Here is a 21,747-nt window from a genome sequence, read left to right as displayed (position 1 = left end):
ATTAGTTTTATGGTGAATATTCGCTTTTGGAGTTTCAAAAAATGGGGCATTCTCCAATACCATTACTAAACTGCAAGAGCCAGGACATCATTCAAAATTACACAAATTGTGCCCGGCTGAAAAAAGAAAGTCATATACTGCTAAAATGGTATGAGGGTGAGGAAATTATGGATTAATATTCATTTTTGGATGAACTACCCCTTTAAGAACTTTCCTTTAAGAACCAAATACTGATAAGGTAAGGCTTTCCATCATACTTTATTGTAGCAGCTGAAGGACTAGCTCATAAATCTTCAAAGATCCTTAAAAGATGGAGGGTTTATTTAACAATTTAAGGCTTTATTAAAATGGTGGGCCAACAACACACTAAAGATGAAAGAATACCCGCTCTCCAGTGAACATAATTCCTTCCATGACTGTGCGTTCACCCTAAAGACACAGAACACCTCAAAGCTGTGCTTCAACCAGCAACCAGCTTCAATCCAGCCACCTTCACTATGAGTAACGTGTGACTGAATCCTGGGTTATGACTACCTGCTTATCAGCTCTGGACCATGTGTCCATGAAGTCATGCTCTGGGGTTCACAACCATGAGAAAATAATCATGAACCTACATTTTCCAGCATGGCACAATGAGGTGCTCGGTTGAGGTTCTGGATCTTGGATGCCTAAAAAATCCTAAAAAGGCATTATATTATATACATGACTGTAGAGATATATTGCAAAATGTAATTATAAATTAAAAGGTGAGTAAATATGTATAAATATGCACATCATATAAATTGAGAAATGTTAAACTACACTCAGTGGAGATGTTGCACTGTTAAGAGATCTCACTTGGCGCTTGATAGAAATGGTCCCTTTATCTGGTTGTTTCAGTGGACTTTGCTCTGAAGCACCTGCCAGAGAAAAGACGTTCCAATAGTTTTAGCCTGAAGCGAGTGAGGTCAGTGTTGATTGTGCCTGTTTGTTTTCTCATTTGGCAGACCGTACGAGTCCTTAAGGGTAGACATTTGCCCTTTTAACTCCTCACAGGCACGCCAAACTTTCTCTGAGTGACAGTAATTGTGAAATATTCCACTCTCACGATGCCTAATGAAACAGCCATGAAGTTGGCCACAAGCCACTATGTCCTGCGGTTCCCACCGATCAGCGACGCTGGGAAGATAGGCAGAGTGTAATGAGAAAACACAAAGTGAAATATTACTCTGATTAAAGAAAAGTGAAGTTTTGTGAGAGGAGAGCGTCTGGCTTCTTGGCACGTCCGCTTCAGAGCTTAAACAGATGAGTCAGGAGATGGTGATGACCTCAGATAGCCTGAAGAGAACACGGCTCATGCTGCCAACATTTTCATTCCTGTATGCGAAGCCTCACAAAAATGACTGTGATGAGCGTCTCAACAGAATTTATCTTAAACTATTTACACACGATTGAAATTAAAGACAGTTCATCCAAATTACAAGGGAATGGGGACTGAAGCTGTCATCCTGAGGTTGAATATTTCAACGTTTGCTTTTGCAGCTCTGGGCAAAGCTTGAAAACTAGTAAACTAATGTTTTTTTCTTATTTTAAACTGAATGATGATGACACATTTGTGCTACTACGGTCAACAAACTGCCGCCATATTTCTTGATGTAAAGCCATGATCATATAATAAAGTGAAGTAAATATCTGTCGTGAGCAATATGTATCAGTTGGGTCAACACCCATAATAGTTTACAACCCAGTCTCACGGCAGTTCGTGGCATAGACACGAAATTTGGAATATATTAATTTGTGTTCATGGACACGAATATCCCCATATCCCCACGTATCACACGCAGTTTCTGCCAATCTCATATTAACCTTGAGTGCCTATACAGTAGTATTGCATACTTTGTATCTTCGAAGAGTATTTAGTTTGATCAAATTTATAAAAGAGAGATACAGCTGTACGATTATTTCCGGAAAAACATGAGCTGCTAGAGGTGGGACTAGTGGGGGAGTGGGATGGAATTACAGCACGAGCAAGCAACACATCATCACATTAATCCCTTCGTGTTTTGTACATTATGCACGTACACGCCGATTGCCAACAAAACACATACGAATTACTTTGACTTACGCATGCAGTTCATGTCCGGAATCTTTTAGCACTGGGACCGCGCCATCTATCAGATTTTATCCACCTTTTATATAACATCCCTCACTGAAATGCCGTGAACAAACAGAAAAACACTATTGCAAGAGTAACAAGCTGCAGCTCAGCCCATCTCGACGCATCGCAGATAATCTCGATGGTAAGTGGGACTCGCTCGTCGGTTGGCTCATGGGCGGGCTCTTTCTTTCGCCTTGCCGTGCTTTTCTGGGAGAATGGCCAATAAAAGGAATAGGATTTCTTTGACGACACAGGATCCAATTATAAAAAAACTTTCTGAAACAAGTTGGAGTGCTGGGGGAGTGTATCAAGTTCAGAAATACTGAGTCATACGTCCAACTCGTTTTTTAACAAGTTGACCATGTTAAGCATGAGAAACCAGCACTTGTCATAATGCATGACATAGCATAAACCCCATCTTTAATGTCACTCAGCAGGACTTTCAATACACAGACTGCGTGTGTATTTACATTTATATATATATAACCTGATATCAAAAGAAGTCGAACATATTTTAGGATGTGGCTAACCAACACCTTACTTCACCCCAAACCCTAAAATCACTGCCGCAAAGGCTAATTTTGCTAAAAACGTGAGTTTCACGAGGTGGCAAAACAATGATAAATGGCTACCCTAACCCCGCCCCTAAACCTAACATCACAGGGGAAAAGTCATAACAAAACATACCAATGAGATCGTAGGAAACAGGAATTCACACGAATGAGCCACCTTGTAAAATAGGTATGAGTTCCCATCAGATTGCATTGATATATATTTACACATATGAAAGATATCGCATAATAAGATTCATTAGATTGAAAGTCATGCTGGGTGACACGAAAAAAGGGGGAAATTCGTGTCAGTAAACACGAATTAATAGATTACAGTTCCCGTGAGACTGTGTTGGTATTTATGAGCCCATCTGTGAGAAAATAGGACATACATTGAGGTCAGGCTCGAGGTCAGGGCTGATAGGATTCTCCAGGAATTATTTTGAGTCTAACACGTTCAATCCGGAATGAATCATGTAGAGTGGGTTGGTTGAACATGGTTTGCCAAAGGACAACATCGCACCTTTTTTCCAGTTTCAGTGTGCATACAGTAAAATGCGTCATCTGCTTTGGATAAAAGTGCTAGCGAAATTACAAGGTTGAATCAAATGTCATGTTTTTAAATGATAATTAAGGAATGAAGAGCTTAAGGAGATTATATCACATTTGACATGAAAGCAATTGAGATTCAGACCAAAAATAAATATTGGCACTCGCTTCCCTTTCGAAGTGGCTGTGTTTGAAGTCCTCTTAGCAGTGATTAAAATGCCACTAGTCAGTTGAGACACCTGGATCTTTCACTCTGTGTGCAAGACTGATTTATTCACCTTATCTCCTGATGCTGGGATAAAACCAAGATATCAAGGTTTGTCTGGTTAGTTTCAGAAGTTAGACTCTAGATATCATGACTGTACTCCATTATGCTGGCCAAAATAATATATATAATATTGTCTATTGTATAAGAAAATTATACTATTGTTTACTATTTGAGGTGCTTCTTATTTCTTTTGATTAATTGTGTTTATATATCAATAAATTAATCAAGTCAGAACATGAAAATCAACGTAACCTTTAGCATTCCACATACTCTTCACTTTTTGTTTTAGACCGGAACCCTTTCAGTTTTATATCAGTGAGCTGTTGGCATACAGGGACTGTGGCGAATCTATCAGAATGCTGTTCATGTTTTTGTCTCTTTTGAGGGTGAAATGTCAGGTTTAGACTGCCAGTCAAGCGGATGTAACAGAAGTCTTTCTCTGAACACAGCATTATATTGTCTATCATATGCAGTACACTCTAATAAAACTGAAGGCTTGCTTGTCAACAGCTTGCTTACGTCACAGTCCTCACAAAGAAAAGTGTTCAAGTCTTATTTCAAAGTTTCTCAATCCATTTAAGTGACTTTCACCAAGGTGATGGAATTCTCAAATCCAACCTGTTATGAGAGCCACTACGAATCAATGCCGCAAATGGCTAAAAATCACATCGATTTGTATCACTTTAACGACAGAAAAATCAATGTGCAGAACTTACAGTATGTACAAAATCACAGTTTTGTTCTCTAAACACCAAATAGCATGCATTTTTGCAAATCATGGGAACCATACAAAGGGCATTATCAGCAGCACCTCACCAAAAGGCATCTTTCACCCAGGATAATGGATGTGATGAAAGTGGGACACACAACAAATGTCTCTGATAATGGCAAGGAAAGGTAGTATGCTATGTATTCTATAATAATTTAGCCCCCAAACACAGAGTGTTCGCCTACCCGACGAACCCAGTGAAACCTCAGAGCTCCTTTCCTCTACTCGTATTCTTGACTGCTTCCCCCTGTCATCCATAAGGCGTGTGAAATGTCCTATTGTGCAATTCAACTGTGCTGAAATAGTGGGATTATAACACCTAGTCCTATTAAGCAAATCTGTCCGTCTGAAACCTTGTATCTCCATATTTCATGATTTTTATTTTTTTTGCCATAAATCATTATTATTAGTCAGCCTTTATATCTGTCACTGGTTTTTACAAATATCTAACCAATAAAAAGTGTTAAAAAGTGTTTGTCAACTTTGACAACACGTAATCATTTAAAAAGTAGTGTTTTTCCTAAAAAAAGTGAAATTGGGCATACAAGGTTTCAGAAGGATGGTGATAAAATGTTTTGGAAATTCATAATGAACATTGGTCGTTTTATTATTAAGAAATAGATTTATTACACTTTACAATGGAGCTATTAAAGCAACATGTCTACAAACCACATCTTTCTTGTGATGTGTCATCAAAATGTCACTCAAAAGAGCTGCATTTGTGACAGTCTCAAAATCCAAACACCTACATGTTAATTGTGAATATTTGTATGTTTAGAACATGACAGAAACTGTGACCAAGGCTAGGGAATGGCTTAGAACTGTAGGATGAACAAACAAGATGAACTAGACTGAGTGTTTTACCTGCAAATAATGATGGGAGAACAAAGTTTGCAAGTAACTATGGAAACAGGTGTGATATGAACCTTTGGTGTTGGGGCTTGGAGATGCTACTGTATGTGTTGATGTGACAGAAACTTCTTCATATAGACGACCCTTGAGATTGAACTGTTAAGATGTCAGGGTCTACCTGAGGTTCTGGAAGCTGTTTGTAATCTGTTCTTCTCATATCCAGAATAACCTAGAAAAAAGTAGAAGACACAAAGTACTAGAAAAGTATCTCAAACTACATTTTTGAGGAAAAAACAATTTAACATTTGGTGTCATAAATTTACACTTTGGCTGGACTGAAACAGAAGCAGTTATCAGCCTGGCATCCTGTATGGAAAACTTTATTTCGCAAGGTACTAATACTGTACATAATGAACCAACACACCCTAAATCCTGAACATTACACTGCTACTAGCCAACCAGACCGATGCTCTTGCCATTACCGTGTGTAGCATCAGATGGTAATCTGTAATCCATCAGTGGGTGCGCTGCCTGAGGCTTAGACTACATACTAGTGGTTTGGATGGATGGCTGTAGCCATGGGTTCATTATTTATGAATCGAGAATGTTTGCTCAGGGTAGCTCAAGTTGCTGCAATATAGGGTTGAGAAATCTGGACAGTTACTTGGTTCAGACATTTCAAAGGTCCATTAAACTGTGGATGTCAAGCATGACAATATGATGACATGTTTTTGAAAATCTGTCCATGAGATGGAAGCCTTGTGCGGCTGGCAGGTCTGTAATAAAGCACTGCAAAGAGACTAGGAATGATAGTTAGTTATTCTGGGAGACATTGCCTGGATCACTTGTGTTCACACAGCACCGCCATGTACATAGGTTGACATGTCCTTGTCTAGAGAAGACCACCGAAATTTATTTATAAACCGGGTGGGTTTTCCCCCAACAGCCAAAAGCAAATCGGGCTTCAGGAAGTGTCAAGTTGCTTTTTCCCCAAATATATTAGTAAATGGGTATTCATATTTTTCATGTGTGTTGCAAAGTTGTGTTTGGCGTGTAAACTTAAGCTCAGCTTTGAGAGAAATTTAAGGAGTCCTGGCAAAAAAATAACACAAAACACAAGACCCAAGAGACTGTCTGTTGTTGTCAAAAACACCAGAGGATCAACAGCTGTAGAAACTGTAGTCAATGTATGTTTTATTTCAAGTGAACTGCTTGTTTTTCCGCTCATTCAAGTTCTCTGAAAGTTGATTATTTGCCTTTTTGCTAAATAATTTTGTAGAATAAAAACCTTAAAAGTTTAGCTTTATTGTCCATGTTGTACCATAAACCTCATGTTTTGATGGTTTAATCAAACCTGAGGTATAGTATAAGAAATATACCGCTGCTATCCTTCTGAATCCTTGTATCCATATTTCATGATCTTTATTTTAAAAAGTATTAAAAAGGGCGTGTCAACTTTGTTGCATGTAATCATATAAAAAGTACAGTGTTTTTTCCATTTCCTGAATAAAAGCGAATATGGATAGTTCGGAATTTGGTTTCAGAAGGATAGCGATGATTTAAGAAATGTATTTGGTAGGCTTATGTGTTATGAGAAGCTAGATAAACAATATTAGTATATTAAGGTTTGTATGGGGGTTGAGGGCAGAAAAGTTTTGTAATCTCTTTTTCTTGATTAGAACTGAGCTCTCATCCACTGGACAGAAGACAGCTTTGATTTTTATTGAAGTGCGCTGCATATTATTAATCATCCAAAATGAAGATTTAGCTCATACTTACTTGCAATACTATTGTTCGAAACCCATATTACTTTCTTCTGTGGAACATAAAAGGTTATGAAGAATGGTCACACTTATCTATTGCGTACAACAAAGGCAAAGGCAGGCCCTGTCAAGCTCCAAAAAGAAGGAAGAAAGCTCTATACAGCTAACAGAAAGTAGTTCTGCTCAAGTGTGAGCAGAAATGTCTTTGTGTGAGGAACAGACCAAAATTGAAGTTGTTAAGTAAGACGAGAACTCACGAGAATCATGCCTCCCCAATCTGGAATATTTGGATTAGAGTAGGAATTTCAAATACACATTTTCATGTACATGTAAATGCATTTGGCAGACTCTTTTATCCAAAACAACAGTGGAGCTTAACATTTGACCATTTGTGCAATATCTGTATGAGTATGTTGAGTATAGTAGTAAGTCTTATACATAATCTTTGTTTCTTTCAAATTCTTATTGGAGTTTGGCAGCCTTTGTTTTAGAACAACACAAGGTTGAGGAAACAATGACAGAATATGTCATGATTCTGCCTCATCATGTCATGTCTTTCTTGGTCTTGTGGCAGAGTCATGGCAGAGCCTCGTGTTTTGTGTGGAGAGAAACATATTATTGTCGGTCACGATATAATATGCGTTCTCTCCGGTCTCGGCTTTTATTCTCGTCCCCCGACAGAATATTACGTGTTGGGTGAAATATCCCCTTTGCTATGAAACTGCTTTAATGGCCAAGAGATTTTTGTTGTAAATGGCATGGTTTCATTCAGTAGGTGTCAATTTGTGTGAAAAGGAAACACATGGGAGCAATTTGGCTGGACTATCTTGTGTTTTCAGGTCTCTGAAGAGACTGTGTGCCCAGAGTGCTCATGGGAACAATATGTCTGCAATTAGTCATTTTGGATAAAAAATTAAAATTAGTAAAAGAGAATTCTGTCATTTACTCAACCGTTTTTTTCAAAACCATATGCTTAAGTTGAACTTGAACACTGTAAAAAAACATAATTTTATAGACATTTTCTCTGTGTTTTTTTTTTTTTTACTGTTTTAGCATGTACACATTTTACAGATTTTTCTGGGGGGGGGTTACGGAAAAAGCTCATTTACAAGAAAAATGGGAAACCGTAATTTTACAGGTAAAATTTATTTTACAGCTCCCGGAAAATTTCAGTTTAGTTAATTTTTTTAAAATGCGGTCAAACAACTTAAATTTACACAAAGTGCGAAACTTTTTTTGATGCCCCAGCTGCCAGAAGATTTCAGTTTTTTTTTACAGGATTTTTGTATTATCAGAACAATGTTACAGCAATACTCTTCAATCTCTCTGTATCTGTCCGGTAAATAAATTGTTACGATATTGTAGATGTGTCCTAGATCTTTTTTGTGCCTTGACACCATTCTCAAAAATATTCCATCCTTCTATTCTTTCTCTTGTTTATTTAAAAAAAGTCAAAATTCACATCAGCACGAGCCCTTGGGTGAAGCAATGGACCCATGCAGAGCAGGTATCTCATTCATTTCCTCTTTCAATTACCAGTGAAGTGGCAGAGGAGAAAAGGCCAGTTCTGATGCTGATGTTTGGCTGCTCAATCACAGTTCGCTGGAGCAGAGGAGCACCAGCAGCATGACAGATGAAACACAATAATGACTTTTCAAATGTTACGACTACACCCAAGAAACGGAGAAATAAAACCGGACAACTTGTTTTGTGCTTTTTTCTATTGGGAAGGAGATTTGGGGAAGACAGATGTAATAGGAAATGAAAGACAGACGAGGAAAGGATAGAAAAAGAGAGAAATAGAGAGAAAGCCTGCATGAAAATGTCGGACGAAACAAATTGAAGCTTTGACACTCACAGTCTCTGACAGTTTACTTATTATTACTGAGATGTAGCCAGCGAGTATTATAGCACTGTCACTCAGAAACCACGTTAATCAGAAGCATTAATAAAACATTACTGCGTGTTAGGTTTTACGCCTGTTCCTCCGTGAGTTTGGTGTCTCTGTATTACAGAATGTGTTATGCGTAACAGTAAGGGGATGAAATATGCGGTTTATATGTATGTACATGACATCACATTAAGCTACTCTGACTGGCATAAACTCATTCACTTATTTAACTATGTATCATTTAGGAACATTGTATAACAGGTAACACATCAAATAAAAAGCTTTGAGTGGAATAATGTTGTCATGGGAAACTAAAGGAAGAATTTGAACTGTGGCTCAGGTGCAATTTATCAACGGAGAGATGTAATCTAAATGAATTTCAGACAATACACCTAAGACATGAGTTTCTTGAGAATCTGTATTCACAAAGCCCAGACTGTAAAACATTTCAGACCTTTCCAGCTCGAAGCTTTCGAGTGATGTGCAGCAAAGAAATAGTTTCATTTAGCTTAATTAAAATTCAGTATATTGAAAATCTTCTATTGTGGTGTCCAATTCTAAAAACTGGATCAATAAGAAATGTGTTGTGCCAACCATAGACATAGATGCCACATCGACCACTGAATCTTACATCAATAAAGGTGCCATATTGGACTGGGCAAGACGTTGAAATCAACACACATGCAACAAACAGACAAGTTTCTGGAGAAACAGCACAATATCGTTTACATTGTTTTTGTTTTGGCGTGTCAAAGTGCTTAGCTCTCATGAAAGGTTTCAAGTATTGTGATCCCCTAGTAGAGCTCATAGCAAGCAATTGTCATACAGTACACCCAAAAAGTTGCCCTAAAAAGTATTCAGACAAGCAAAACTCAAAGCTTAAACATGTCATTTTGTTTATGTAAAAATACTTTTTCATACTTTTACATTTGGTTGGTCAATGGTTAATGATCTACAAGTACAAATACATTCTGTCTCCACTTAATTAATCTTGGCACTTAGACATCTTACACTGTGTCTACACCAGATGCAACACGGCATGCAACATTAAAAAAACCCAACTGTTATTAATGTAGAATCCATTATAGCTTGTCACCATCACGACTGTGGACAAAAACTCTAAACAACATGGAAAGCATAACTTTTCTAAATTTTCATCTCATCACGTTTGACGTAAATACTGTTAGGCATCTAGTTCATGTACATTAAATTATACTTTAGAGACGTCTCCACAAGTCGTAACTACAGAAATGAAGGAAAATCAATGCTTGACAAGAGTGAGTTTTCACAATTTCTTATGACTATGAATAACTGTCCAACTGTGAAGATGACTGCAAACATTTTTTCTACTCCACGTAGATTACATTGAAGTCTTTTAAGAAATGTAAATGTTATTGTGCTTCTTACACAGAAAAAAACAAAGCTGCCCCATTTACTTGTATGTGTTTATATCGCAGTTTTTCCCAGCAAATATGGTATGGACTCATCACAGCAACAGGACAAAGCACTTAATCCTGCGTCTACTGTATTTATGTCTATGGTGATAAAAATGTTCCAAAAACCATGATCCAACAACATTCTTTGAGTTGTACTAGCTACTTTTCTGTGGGGGAGACTCCTATAATCCTCTAATATAAACAATAAATGTATTTCAGCAAGTATATTACACAGGGCTCTGCTAGACAGAGGCTCACATCTTGAAGAAAATTGCCTTTTCAGCTCGAGTCTCGTTGAACACGGAAAACTTTTGTCAACTTTTCTCTCCAGAGATCCTAATTCTGACATCAATATAGCAAGCAGTAGACTCATGAGCTCAAAACAATGAGAAAACCACATCACTTAGCAGCAAATAACATTTACTATGACTTCAGACTCCTTGATTCTTGGCACAGAAGCCTTAATGTGTACATAACAACACACGGTATAAGTGAAGAAGAGCAGACTAACACTTTTATAAGACATTTTGGCACTTATATTTAATCAACAGTTTCAAACAAGTTTTAAAGGAATAGTTTTCCAACATTCTTTAAAATATCTTCTTTTGTGTTCTGCAGAGGTTTGAAATAACCAGAGGGTGAGTAAATGATGACAGAATTTCCATTTTGAAGGTGAACTATCCCTTTAAGTTGATATGCTGCATATGCATTTTTAAACTCAACGGAATTACAGAAACAGCTTTGCCTTATTGAACGGCAACACCTGGTTATACAGTATGAGTATACAATACAGATGGTACTCAGTCAAAGTGAAATGTATGCAGTCTGTTTTGTGTTGTAACACAGTCAAAATGTTTACACGTTTGGGAAAGACTTAGTATTATAGTGCAAAAGTATGAGAAAGTATTTTTTGAGTTTTGCTAGTGTCTAAATACTTTTTGGTGCAACTTTTTGGGTGTACTGTATGTGGGACAGCTGCTTGCTATGAGCTGTACTAGGGGATCACAATATTTATAAAACTGAAGGAAATCTTTCATGAGAGCTAAGCGCTTTGGCACGGCAAAAATCTTTGGTCTGTTTACTAGAGGGGCATTACAAGCTTTTTGAAATGTTCAAAATGTGGTTTGTTTTATCTTGAAAAGCCAGCTGCTAAAGCAAGCTTGGGAATGCGAATTGAGAAACAAATGCAATTTGCCAATTTATTTTCTCCTCTGTCACACAATCCTCTTCAATGTCACTGTCATTTTGCGCGGTGCACGCCCGCTCAGTACAGCTATGTGTATTATTATAAACAACCGAAAAATCCATTCTTTCATGAGATCATGCAATTGAAACCGGGCTTTGTGCTTTGTCAAGTGCAACCCTTACAGAAATGAAATCAATATATAAGTACAGCATATGCTGAATTCCTTTAAATAATACATTTTTCTTAAACGTGAAGTGCTTTAATTTTTCCTCGTGCAAAAACTATAAGCCATTCCAGGATTCACTTCTCTGAAGGCTGTAAATGCTTTGGTGATTTCAAAACATTTCTGTTTTTGAGCGCTCCATCATGTTATCTTATACTTAGCCAATGGTATGTATTTAGGGTGGGGCTATCTGTTTTTTTTTTTTAACGACAGAACAGTAAAAGAAAGTGAAACATCTTTAAAATTGTAATCAGCAATGTTTGTATATGTTGGCAAATGTTGGTCTGAAAAGTTTTGGCTACATGAGACTTATCGAATAGTACTCTGCTGATCATGTGATCTCAACATGGCCGCCCCCATGTAACCCACTCCATGTAAAGTAAAACAGCTTTCATTATACGATCGATATAACTAAATTCATCATCATATGTCTTGCCCTATTATGTCATGAGAAGACTATACGCACCAGACTGATTTCTCCACATGACGTTAAGCCCTTGTGAAGCTGTCACAGATGACGTAAACAGAGAATCCCAACCATTCCTTCACACATATTTCTCACTCAAAATTCTCCTCCGTGGGATGCTGTTGAACGTATCGAAATCATATTATCAACCTCAGTTGACTGCCTGGTTGCTCCTCACAAGGGAGCGTCACGTGAACATGGTGCTATTTTCTACCAAGCAGCAAGTGATCAAGGGCTCACGTCACACTCCACATGGCCAAGACAGAGATCAGTCGGGCCTGACAGAAGGTTGGGGGAGTGAAGGGCTCACCTCTCTTCAGACTATCACCACACATAGCGTCTGTTAGAAATGTTGTCTACAATAATCGTGGATGAAAAGTGTGTGATGGGTGTTGTGTGTATGAATGTGTGTTAATGGACTTTAATTAAAGGGATAGTTCACCCCAAAATTAAAATGCTGTCATCATTTACTTACTCTCTTATAATTTTAAACCTGTATACATTTCTTTGTTCTGCTAAACACAAAGAAAGATATTTGCAAGAAAGTAAGTAACCAAACAGATCTCATCCCTCATTGACTCCCATAGTATTTATTTTCCCTACTATGGCAGTAAATGGCGAATGAGATCTGTTTGGTTACTGACATTCTTCCAGATATCTTCCTTTGTTTTCAGCAAATTCACACAGGTTTGGAACAACCTGTGGGTTAGTAAATGATGACAGAAATTTCATTTTTGGGTGAACTATCCCTTTAATGATTAATATAAATTAAATTGGACATTTTACGATAACCAAAACTCTTGTACCATTTTCTGTGATGTTTGCTAACAGGGCACAAGGTTTTTTTCTATCTTTCCAATGTCCTGTAAAGGGACATATGTTTTAATACAAACCTTACAAATAGGCATCAAGAGGCTGAAATGTTAAACGGTACTCTGAAATGACGTATGAAATCACTACAGGCTATAATTTCTGTGCAGTATTTTCGAAAGTTGTGTAAGATTTGGTTTTATCTGTCAGGTGACCTTTTCACTGGACCGCAAAGCAGCCAGAATCCATAAATCATACCGCGTCCATTTATTCCAGATATACAGTCTGGCAAAACAGTCCAAAACAGTCTGGCCAAGAAGCCAAGTAAAATATTGACACGTTCAATTGAGCGTGATATTTCATTGCTTCACAGTTGCTATTCTTCCTGAATGACGCAGCTCCTTTCAATGTGACGGTCGGATCAGGGGCTGCCAGCTGTGCTCTCCGACATGCTTCTGCAGAGTTTTGTCTTTCTAAACAAACTTTACAAGACGAATCCCTGAGGAACCACTGAATTATTTACACCAATCTTTAAAAGATACAAAGAGAAGGAGCCATGATTCCCTTGACAGGCAATTGCGAATAAAGAAGCTTTCGGTGGCTCGGACTATCAAACGTAAATAAGCGAGATTTCTCAGGTGGCAGATGGTGCTTTCAAAAACAACGTTAACATTCCAGATTAGCACCAGCTCCAAAAATAAAGGATCTATGGCAAACTTTGAGTGGGTTCATGCATGATCAAGACCGCTTATTGTGATGTTGATAACAAGAGGCTTAAATAAATTAATATTATAGCTAAAGATGCATGTGGCTTTCTGAATGGAAACGAGTGGTTTGTCTGGAATGGGTTTGAGAATTTGAGAACTTTTTAAGGCACTAGCTGTTTAAATAAAAAGAAGACTGAAACTAAATCAAATAGTAAATTCATTGCATTGTAGATTAAAATCTTTTAAGTTAAAACTATCACTTTTAAGTAATAGTGCAGTTTGAACATAAATGTGTTATTCAACATTCCCTTTAACGAAAGACGATGGTTCACACAAATGTGTGTTTTCTCAGTGGTTTTGCAAGTTGGTTTCACACACACATAAAGTGAAATAAATTCATACATTCAGGAAAGGGTCAGTATAATAAAGGCAGATTTGAACCACAAGGCTGTACTGTGCTCTTGGGGCAAAGTTATTATTGAAAAATGTCAGGTTGAGACAAGATTTTCACTGGGGAAAGTTGTCACATGTCAAAATGTGTGCTATTATTAATTACAATATTTTGCATGGTTCTACAATACTGAAAGTTTGTTGTCTGGATTCATTGTGAGAACATGAAAATCAAACAGAGCTGGAAAAAATACGTCTGTATAGGTATTTTAAAGATATTTGTATATGATCTTCATAAAGAGAGAACCTGCCGTGAAGCACAGCAGAACATCGCTATGTATTGACCTTTAAACGATGGGGTATTTCTTTTGCGCAAACCGTCATTCAGCTTCGCTTGTTCTTTATTCCATTGTAGGCATCATAGAGAAAAAAATATGGAAAGATCCCCCTCTTCATGCTCTCTGTATGTTTTGAAAATCACTCTACTCAGTCAATAGGGCCCGGAAAGTGAAATTAGGCCATTATGCATCTGGTTACCATGGCAATAACAAGAACAAGCGATCCCTTAGTTTGCAAGCACATTACAGATGGTCTCATTGACTCATGCATTCTGATAGCCTTCATTCTGCCCCTAATTCTGTTTTCATGAGATTTCTTTTGTATTGATTTTATGTTATATTCTGAAACAAGAACCATAATCCGTGTTTTATTTAGTTTCACTCATGCAATCTTTTTTCCCATTATAGCTTACAATTTCTGTCACCTTAGGCAGGTGTGTTTGTCCTCCTAAAGACAAACAATGTAGATTGCTCATTCATCTACATCGGTATATAATTAACTTATTCTGAGCAGAGGTCTTGTTTGCTGCAGTGCCAAATGCCCAAAAGGTCAAACTGTGTCTCAGTGATTATATAATTCTGTAAATAAAGACTGTAGGAAAAAGGGATTAAATCAGAAATAAACACAATGTAATTGCTTTATATTATCTCTCTAGAGATGCATAAGTCTGTCTGGGTTTGAATTTGAATGATGTATTTGGCAAACACAGCCTTTTTACTATGAAAGCCTATGAACTATTTGATTTAGTAGTTAGGAAGTTTAGGAAAGCTGATTAATTTTTTTTAAACATTTGGAACAAACCTCAAACAGTTAGGTTTCAGCATTGTTAGAACTAATTATGTTTGGCTGGATCTTAACGATTCGACATTTGCATGATGACAAATGTTAATTTCTTATTCGTTGAAGGAGCTCTACACAGATGTAAACGTATCAAACAAAATCACCAATATAACAAAACAAATCAATGTCACGGTACGCTGGGTCGCGTTCTTGACGTGCGCATCCCATTTACACGCAATTTTCTCTTTAAAAAAGAATTGCGCGACTTGAAACTGATTGACACATTTCCTGCTCTTCTCTGTTCTTAATCCTTTTGTTACGTCCATGTGCCCATACTTGGGTCTCTCCCCTCCTCTCATCATTACGCATTCAGTCTCACTCAGCGCTCTGTTCAAGCGCAGCCCAGTGCGCTCCAGACGCCCAACTCACCCGTGTGCGCAACACCAACGGAGTTTAGGGTTGCCTATAATAGTAGAAAAAACGCATCTATTGCAGTTCTACTTTCGGAGTAAGAGGAGATTCTTTCTAATCAAACATTTGCATACTTGAAATACTCTCAAACATGACCATCGTCTCGGATGGCGGTGACGTTTTTGATGGAGATACGCATCCTGACACTTCATGACAAAAGACGTTCAACCCTACCTTCAGCGTCCTATCAGCCTTGGCAAACAAGAGGAGCGAAAAGCACAGGATGAAAAGCACTGGCTTACTACTGGGTTACTTTTTGATGAAAGTTCTTGTGTGCGATGCAGAGGGAGAACCTGGACAGAACCTCGATGGTGTGGTGACTGCGTCGGGGTCCAACGGCTCCAGAGACGGGGAAAACGGTCTCTCTGAGACCCCTCACACGGAGGACAGGTGTCGGGGCTATTATGACGTGATGGGTCAGTGGGATCCTCCGTTCGTGTGCCGGACGGGTAGTTACCTGTACTGCTGCGGGACCTGTGGCTTCAGGTTCTGCTGCGAGTTTAAGAACTCTCGGTTAGATCAGACCACTTGCAAAAACTACGACACGCCACCGTGGTCCATGACGGGTAGACCACCGCCGAAGACGATAGACCAGCACAATCCGACGAAGGATAAAACGAATTTGATTGTGTATGTCATATGCGGAGTAGTTGCTATAATGGCGTTGGTTGGGATATTCACCAAACTTGGTTTGGAGAAGGCGCATCGACCGCATAGAGAGAACATGTCCAGGTGTGTATCGGGATGTAACTGCAGTTCGAAGGCATATAGGTTCATAGCTTAGTTCTTTTAAACTAATTCGATTTTCAAATAATAAACCATTTTAAAAACAAGATATTGTTGTCGTGGAGCTGAGCATCCCATACTGTAATGGGTCATGTAGGAGAGAAAAAACATGTTTACCTTTTTAATGTTTATCTCCCCAATTTCTAGATAGGATTGAGATGATATGGTGAGCAAGTAAAGATTTTAAGCCTTCTACTTTTAATACATTTATTAAGAGAAAAACACTATATCTGTAACTGTAATCTCATGTGTGTCTTTACTAGAGTTTCAAGAAAGTTTACTGTTTACATTTGCCAAGAAACAATCAAGCAAAACTCTTTAGTTCAAAAGGATTTGTAACAATGTTTCCAAAATCATATCTAAACTGTGATATGAATTAAATAGCCCTACACTTTGACTATATGTCTCATACGTGTATCATATGTTTATTTTTATTTTTCCTTCTTTAAGAGAAACAATTTGAGACAACGTTGATGAAATATAACTGAGAGAACCATTACTCCAAAGCTACACTGTAACAAAAATCCCGTAAATAAACGGATAAAGAACTGGCAGAAAATGACCAGTACATTTTCCTTTATTTTACGGACCTTTCTGTTAGTGCTAAAATGTAATTTAATGCAGTGCAAAATGTAAAATACAGGTAAAACAACTGTAAAAATGAATACGGAAAATTCCTTCATATTAATACAGTATATTGTGCCCTATTTTTACTGAATATTTTTTGAGCGTATGAAAAAGCAACCTTAATACACTTTTCCTCTGAAGTATTATTGTGTATAGCTCACAAATCACCATGACCTTGTACTAGTTTTCTGCAATTTCAGCTGACCTCACACGTCTGTCTATTTATTCATTAGGCAATCTACAGCATTGGCTTGTAAAACCACACAATATGTAAGATTTTAACCCTGAACCCTAGTTTCACTTACAGCATTATGTCTCAGATTAGAAAAAAGAAATTGACAGTACATGCTTCTTCCTGAAGACAGAAGAAAGTACGGGGTAGTTTAAACTAAAGTCTGACTCAGTGCTGATTATAGTGTTGAATGCAGGTATAGTACAAAAGAGATATGGCCTGGCATTCTGCTCTGTTTTATCTGTTGAACAGCAGTGTTTTAAACATTCATCAGCACCTCCAAAAGTCTCTAATTATCTCTGCGGTGAGGCATTGACTTTGTCTCTAAAAAGCATCTACTCCAAACAAATCGCAAGTGCTCACTCATCCAAGCATCAGTAGAGAGGTGTCCATGACATTAATAAGATAATGGACACCGATCCGTGGCTAATTATGATCTGTGGCTAATATTTCAAGGACGTTCTGTTTGTGCGTCGACCTTTCACTCTATTTAGATTGACCCACACTGAAGTAAGCACTGTCAGATGGGCAATAGTATCCACCACCCACAAGGGTCCTGTGCTATACTACAACCCTTTAATCAAGTGCCTTTTGAACATGGCACCATTCTGAGCTCCGCCATTTTAATGAATTAAACGAACACTGAAAATCCTCTTGAATTCATAGGCACATTTTTAATTTTTGTTCAGTGAAATGCTCTGAATGAAATGTCCCCTCCCAATATTACAAAACAACAAAAGCTAGAAGCAAATCCTGTCTATTACGGATCGGTGTGATGTCACTGCTGCTAGCATTGTCGCCAAATAAAATAACAGCTATTTCAGGGATGTTTTGGCCAAACGGACAATCACGCCTAAAATTCACGCCATTGGTTGAGCCAATGTTTCTATGTTGGGCTGGTCGGGATGCGCAAACAAACAGAGCAATATTTTTATAGCACCACACTATTCACACTTTCAAATATTTCATTTATAGGCCTTCAGACTAACTTGGATATGAGAACGTGTTTTGCACGCATAAAAAAAACACACTTCAGTTTTAAAGGTCAAATGTGTAATTTTTGGGCAGATCTATTGACAGAAATGCAATATAATATACATAACTATGTCTTCAGAGGTGTATAAAGACCTTACACAATGAAGCGTTATGTTTTTATTACCTTATCATGAGCTATTTCTATCTACATACACCGCGGGTGTCCTTACATTGAATTCGCCATGTTGTTTCTACAGTAGCCCTAAACGGACAAACTGCTGTACAGAGCACGTTTCGTAAATACGCTATCTTCTTCGGCAAAAGTCCTATTCGCATGGGATTAGTATTATCTGGGACCTCGTGTGATTTGTAAATTACATCCCCACATCTGTATTTCATGTGGCGCATTCGCACGGGATAAGTGAAGCCTGTGATTTTACTCAAATATACAGACTTATTTCCCGGATATGATGGCAAGGCTTTGCGTATAGTTTGTATAGCCTATAGTTGTATATTGTTTAAATATATATGACCATACCTGTCAGCATTTGAGACACGTGATTGCGAACCGGACAGAAGATCACCGCGATCGCGGGTCTCAAATGTTACGAGAGTTTCCATGAGAAATAACAAAACTGGAGACTCCCGGCGAAAACGACAGTGTTAGCAGGTATGGATATGACCCAGCCCCCGAAATAATATCAAAACACTTCAACACAGCCGCCATTATTTGCAAAATGGTGGATAAAACCTTGAAAATGATAAATGAGCCCGCCAAATCACAGAGATGCCGATTCGCACGGGACTAATATTATCACAGGACCTCGGTGTTCGGCGAAAAATGGTAGGTAATTTGCGGGGGAATTTTTACTTTACAAATTACAGACATGGCCAATTCGCACGGGATTAAGATCACAGACAACCTCTGCAATTATTACACATGACAAGAGGTCACCAGGTAATGCTAATCCCGTGCAAATAGTCTAAAGAAGCAATAACATGACAACATCTTTGTCCTGTGAGAGCCGCAGTAGTGCATTGAAATGGAGGGGTGAAATGAGCCATTGGTTGCAATTCTCAACCTCACTGCTAGATGCCGCTAAAATGTCTATATTGCTCCTTTAATTAACAGCTTTTGCAAGTTGAGTAAAAAAAGTATTTCTCCATAGAGCCCTGGCCCAGGTGATGCGTCAGACAGCTCCGGGGGAACATGTGGAGAGAGAGGAGAGCATGGCAGTGCACGGACAACCCTATGAGAACATACAAGCCCGAGCAACAGGAAACAACCTGCGTAAGTACAGCCTCTCCTTCCCCTCACAGCTGAAACACAACAGGTCGAAACCGTGCTCCTTAAAGCTTTCAGTTTAGTTCGAATGTGTTGCGGAGGACGCTCGGCACTCTGACAGCCCAATAGCAGCAGATGCATCTTCCTCACTTCAGAGAAGCAGCTGTGAGATCCTATGGCTATTCATCAGTAAATGTCTTCGCCTGCTTGATTCGACTCCTGCTGAGAACAGGGGAAGTAGTTACGCAAGCCCTTTTTTGGCGTGTCCGGTGGGCTGCAAAAGCACTTGCGTCTATAGTGATCATTTAACATGCTGAGATAGTAATTACCAGAGGCTAAGAGGCTGACTAACACGCACACACACACTACTCTCTCTCTCTCTCTCTCTCTCTCTCTCTCTCTCATTCTCTTTAGCATATTCATGTTGTTTTTATGGAAAATAAGCACTTGCTAATTGTAATGTAAAAAGAATCATACTTTCAGTCCTTGATTCTGATTGAAAAAACAGTAGTAACAGTTTGATTCTCAGGTCGCTTCACTTCATGTATACTGTAGCAGCTAGCAGGTTAGGGATGAATATAATTAACCGCTTAACCTTTAATTGATAAGAAACATTTTCGATTGATTAAGGGGTCGTTCAGACAGAACGCACTTTTCATGTTCGAAAACGCGAGGCGTGCTCTCTGGTTAGCTCTATGAAAAGAGCTGCGCGCGGCGTTTTTTTATGTTGCTAGGTAACCACCGAAACAGCTGTCCTGTCAGTCAAGGATTATAGCGCGAGCACTCTATTTGCTGTTAACTGTCATATTATCAGAAACTTTAAAACGGTAGAAGCAGAGGCCGCTTGCTCTGATCTTGCTCGGTTAACCCTCATCAGCCAACACAAGTTTCTCCTTCATCATTGCCGTCTCTGGACATTTCAAGCAACTGTAAAGTTCCGTCACCACATCGGAGGGCCCGCCTCTTCTTTCATTCGATTGGACAATGGGAAAAAAGACGCATGACGTCAAGCGCTTTTCTGCTCAGAGTGGAGTTTTTTTCAACTTCAGGCGCTCAGAGCGCTTCGCCAAAAATGCGAGGGGCAGCAGGTGGCAAAAACACGAGGCGCCCGGTGTTCTACCAATTTATGCTACCGTAAATTTGTGCTACCCTCGTGTTGTGATTGGGTTGGGGGAGGGGTTATTTAGGTGTAAGGGTTTTGTTGGGGGAGGGGTTAGTCCTGTTTTGTATGGAGGTAGCAAAATTTGATAGGGATGCATAAATTGGCAGAACACCGGCATGCATAAGCAGCGCTCAAAACACTCCCTACCAACTGAAAACAATTCAAATGAGACGCGTCTAACAGCAAAAGACGCGTTCTGTCTGATCAGCCCCTAATACTACCGATTAAACTTACTCCGTAAACTTCAGGTGGAAAAAGAGAGCCGGAGAAGAAGAACAGAGCCTCTTTGTTTGTTTAGGCTAGATGGGATACAGCTGTGTCCCAAAAATTGCGTCAAATCTTAGGCCTTATCCACACGTACATGGGTATTTTTTTTAAACAGAGTTTTTCCGTCTTCGTTTAAAAAAAAATCGCGTCCACACGAAAACGCAAAAACACGCTATAAAGCGCTGTCAAAAGCATGCCAAACCAACAGGTGCCGATATAACCCTAACCATAAAGCCGAAGTGTTCCGACGTCAAAAAAAGGAGCATGTATTCCAACGTCTACAGGACAACACTGAAATCTGAGTTTCTAAAAATCTTCACCCTGGGAGGAGTTTTCAAAAAAGTTTGGTTTCAGTGACCGAGTACCGAGTTCACATACATGCAGAATTTAATCACAGTACTTTACTGTTCTTCTCAGTTAACGGTTGATAATCGCGTATCAAGTGTTGGTTGTCAGTCAGGAAAAATATCAAAATGAGCATCCCTTTAGCAGTTAGATTTTTGTTTTATAGCAAGATTGTAGTGTCGATGATTATCTTATAGTGAATGGATAGCACTTAATTTGTTTTTGTAATAAAATCTTCAGTCACAATTTATTACCCTAATGTTTCTCTTTTATGTAGTAACATATGCCCTACATTGGAAATAATTTACTGTGCATCATGACAAAGAGTGCTTTTGAGCCATCACTATATTTGGGTAATTGACCTATAGGGTGATGTAGCAAAAAAAAATTCTTCATTGTTAGTTTTTTCAAATTTTTTTGCTGTCACACCAGAGGACACATTTACACATTTATATGTCAACTATCCTTTTCAAAACTTAT

At 38.5% G+C, this 21,747-nt stretch overlaps 1 protein-coding gene across 1 annotated transcript in view; it reads left to right on the top strand.

Annotated features, from left to right (window-relative positions):
* The first annotated feature begins 15,512 nt into the window (after nt 1-15,512).
* shisa9b (shisa family member 9b) overlaps nt 15,513-21,747 on the top strand; it is a 37,092-nt gene continuing 30,857 nt past the window's right edge. The window contains 3 exon segments of the mRNA XM_057346889.1: nt 15,513-15,756; nt 15,759-16,320; nt 19,378-19,499. Coding sequence (XP_057202872.1) covers nt 15,696-15,756; nt 15,759-16,320; nt 19,378-19,499 — 745 coding nt within the window. The 5' untranslated portion in view covers nt 15,513-15,695.

Source organism: Triplophysa rosa, linkage group LG11 (assembly GCF_024868665.1).
Source record: "Triplophysa rosa linkage group LG11, Trosa_1v2, whole genome shotgun sequence".
NCBI lineage: Eukaryota > Metazoa > Chordata > Actinopteri > Cypriniformes > Nemacheilidae > Triplophysa > Triplophysa rosa.
The sequence above is the reverse complement of the archived record's forward strand: the minus strand, read 5'-3'. Positions and strand labels throughout refer to the sequence as shown.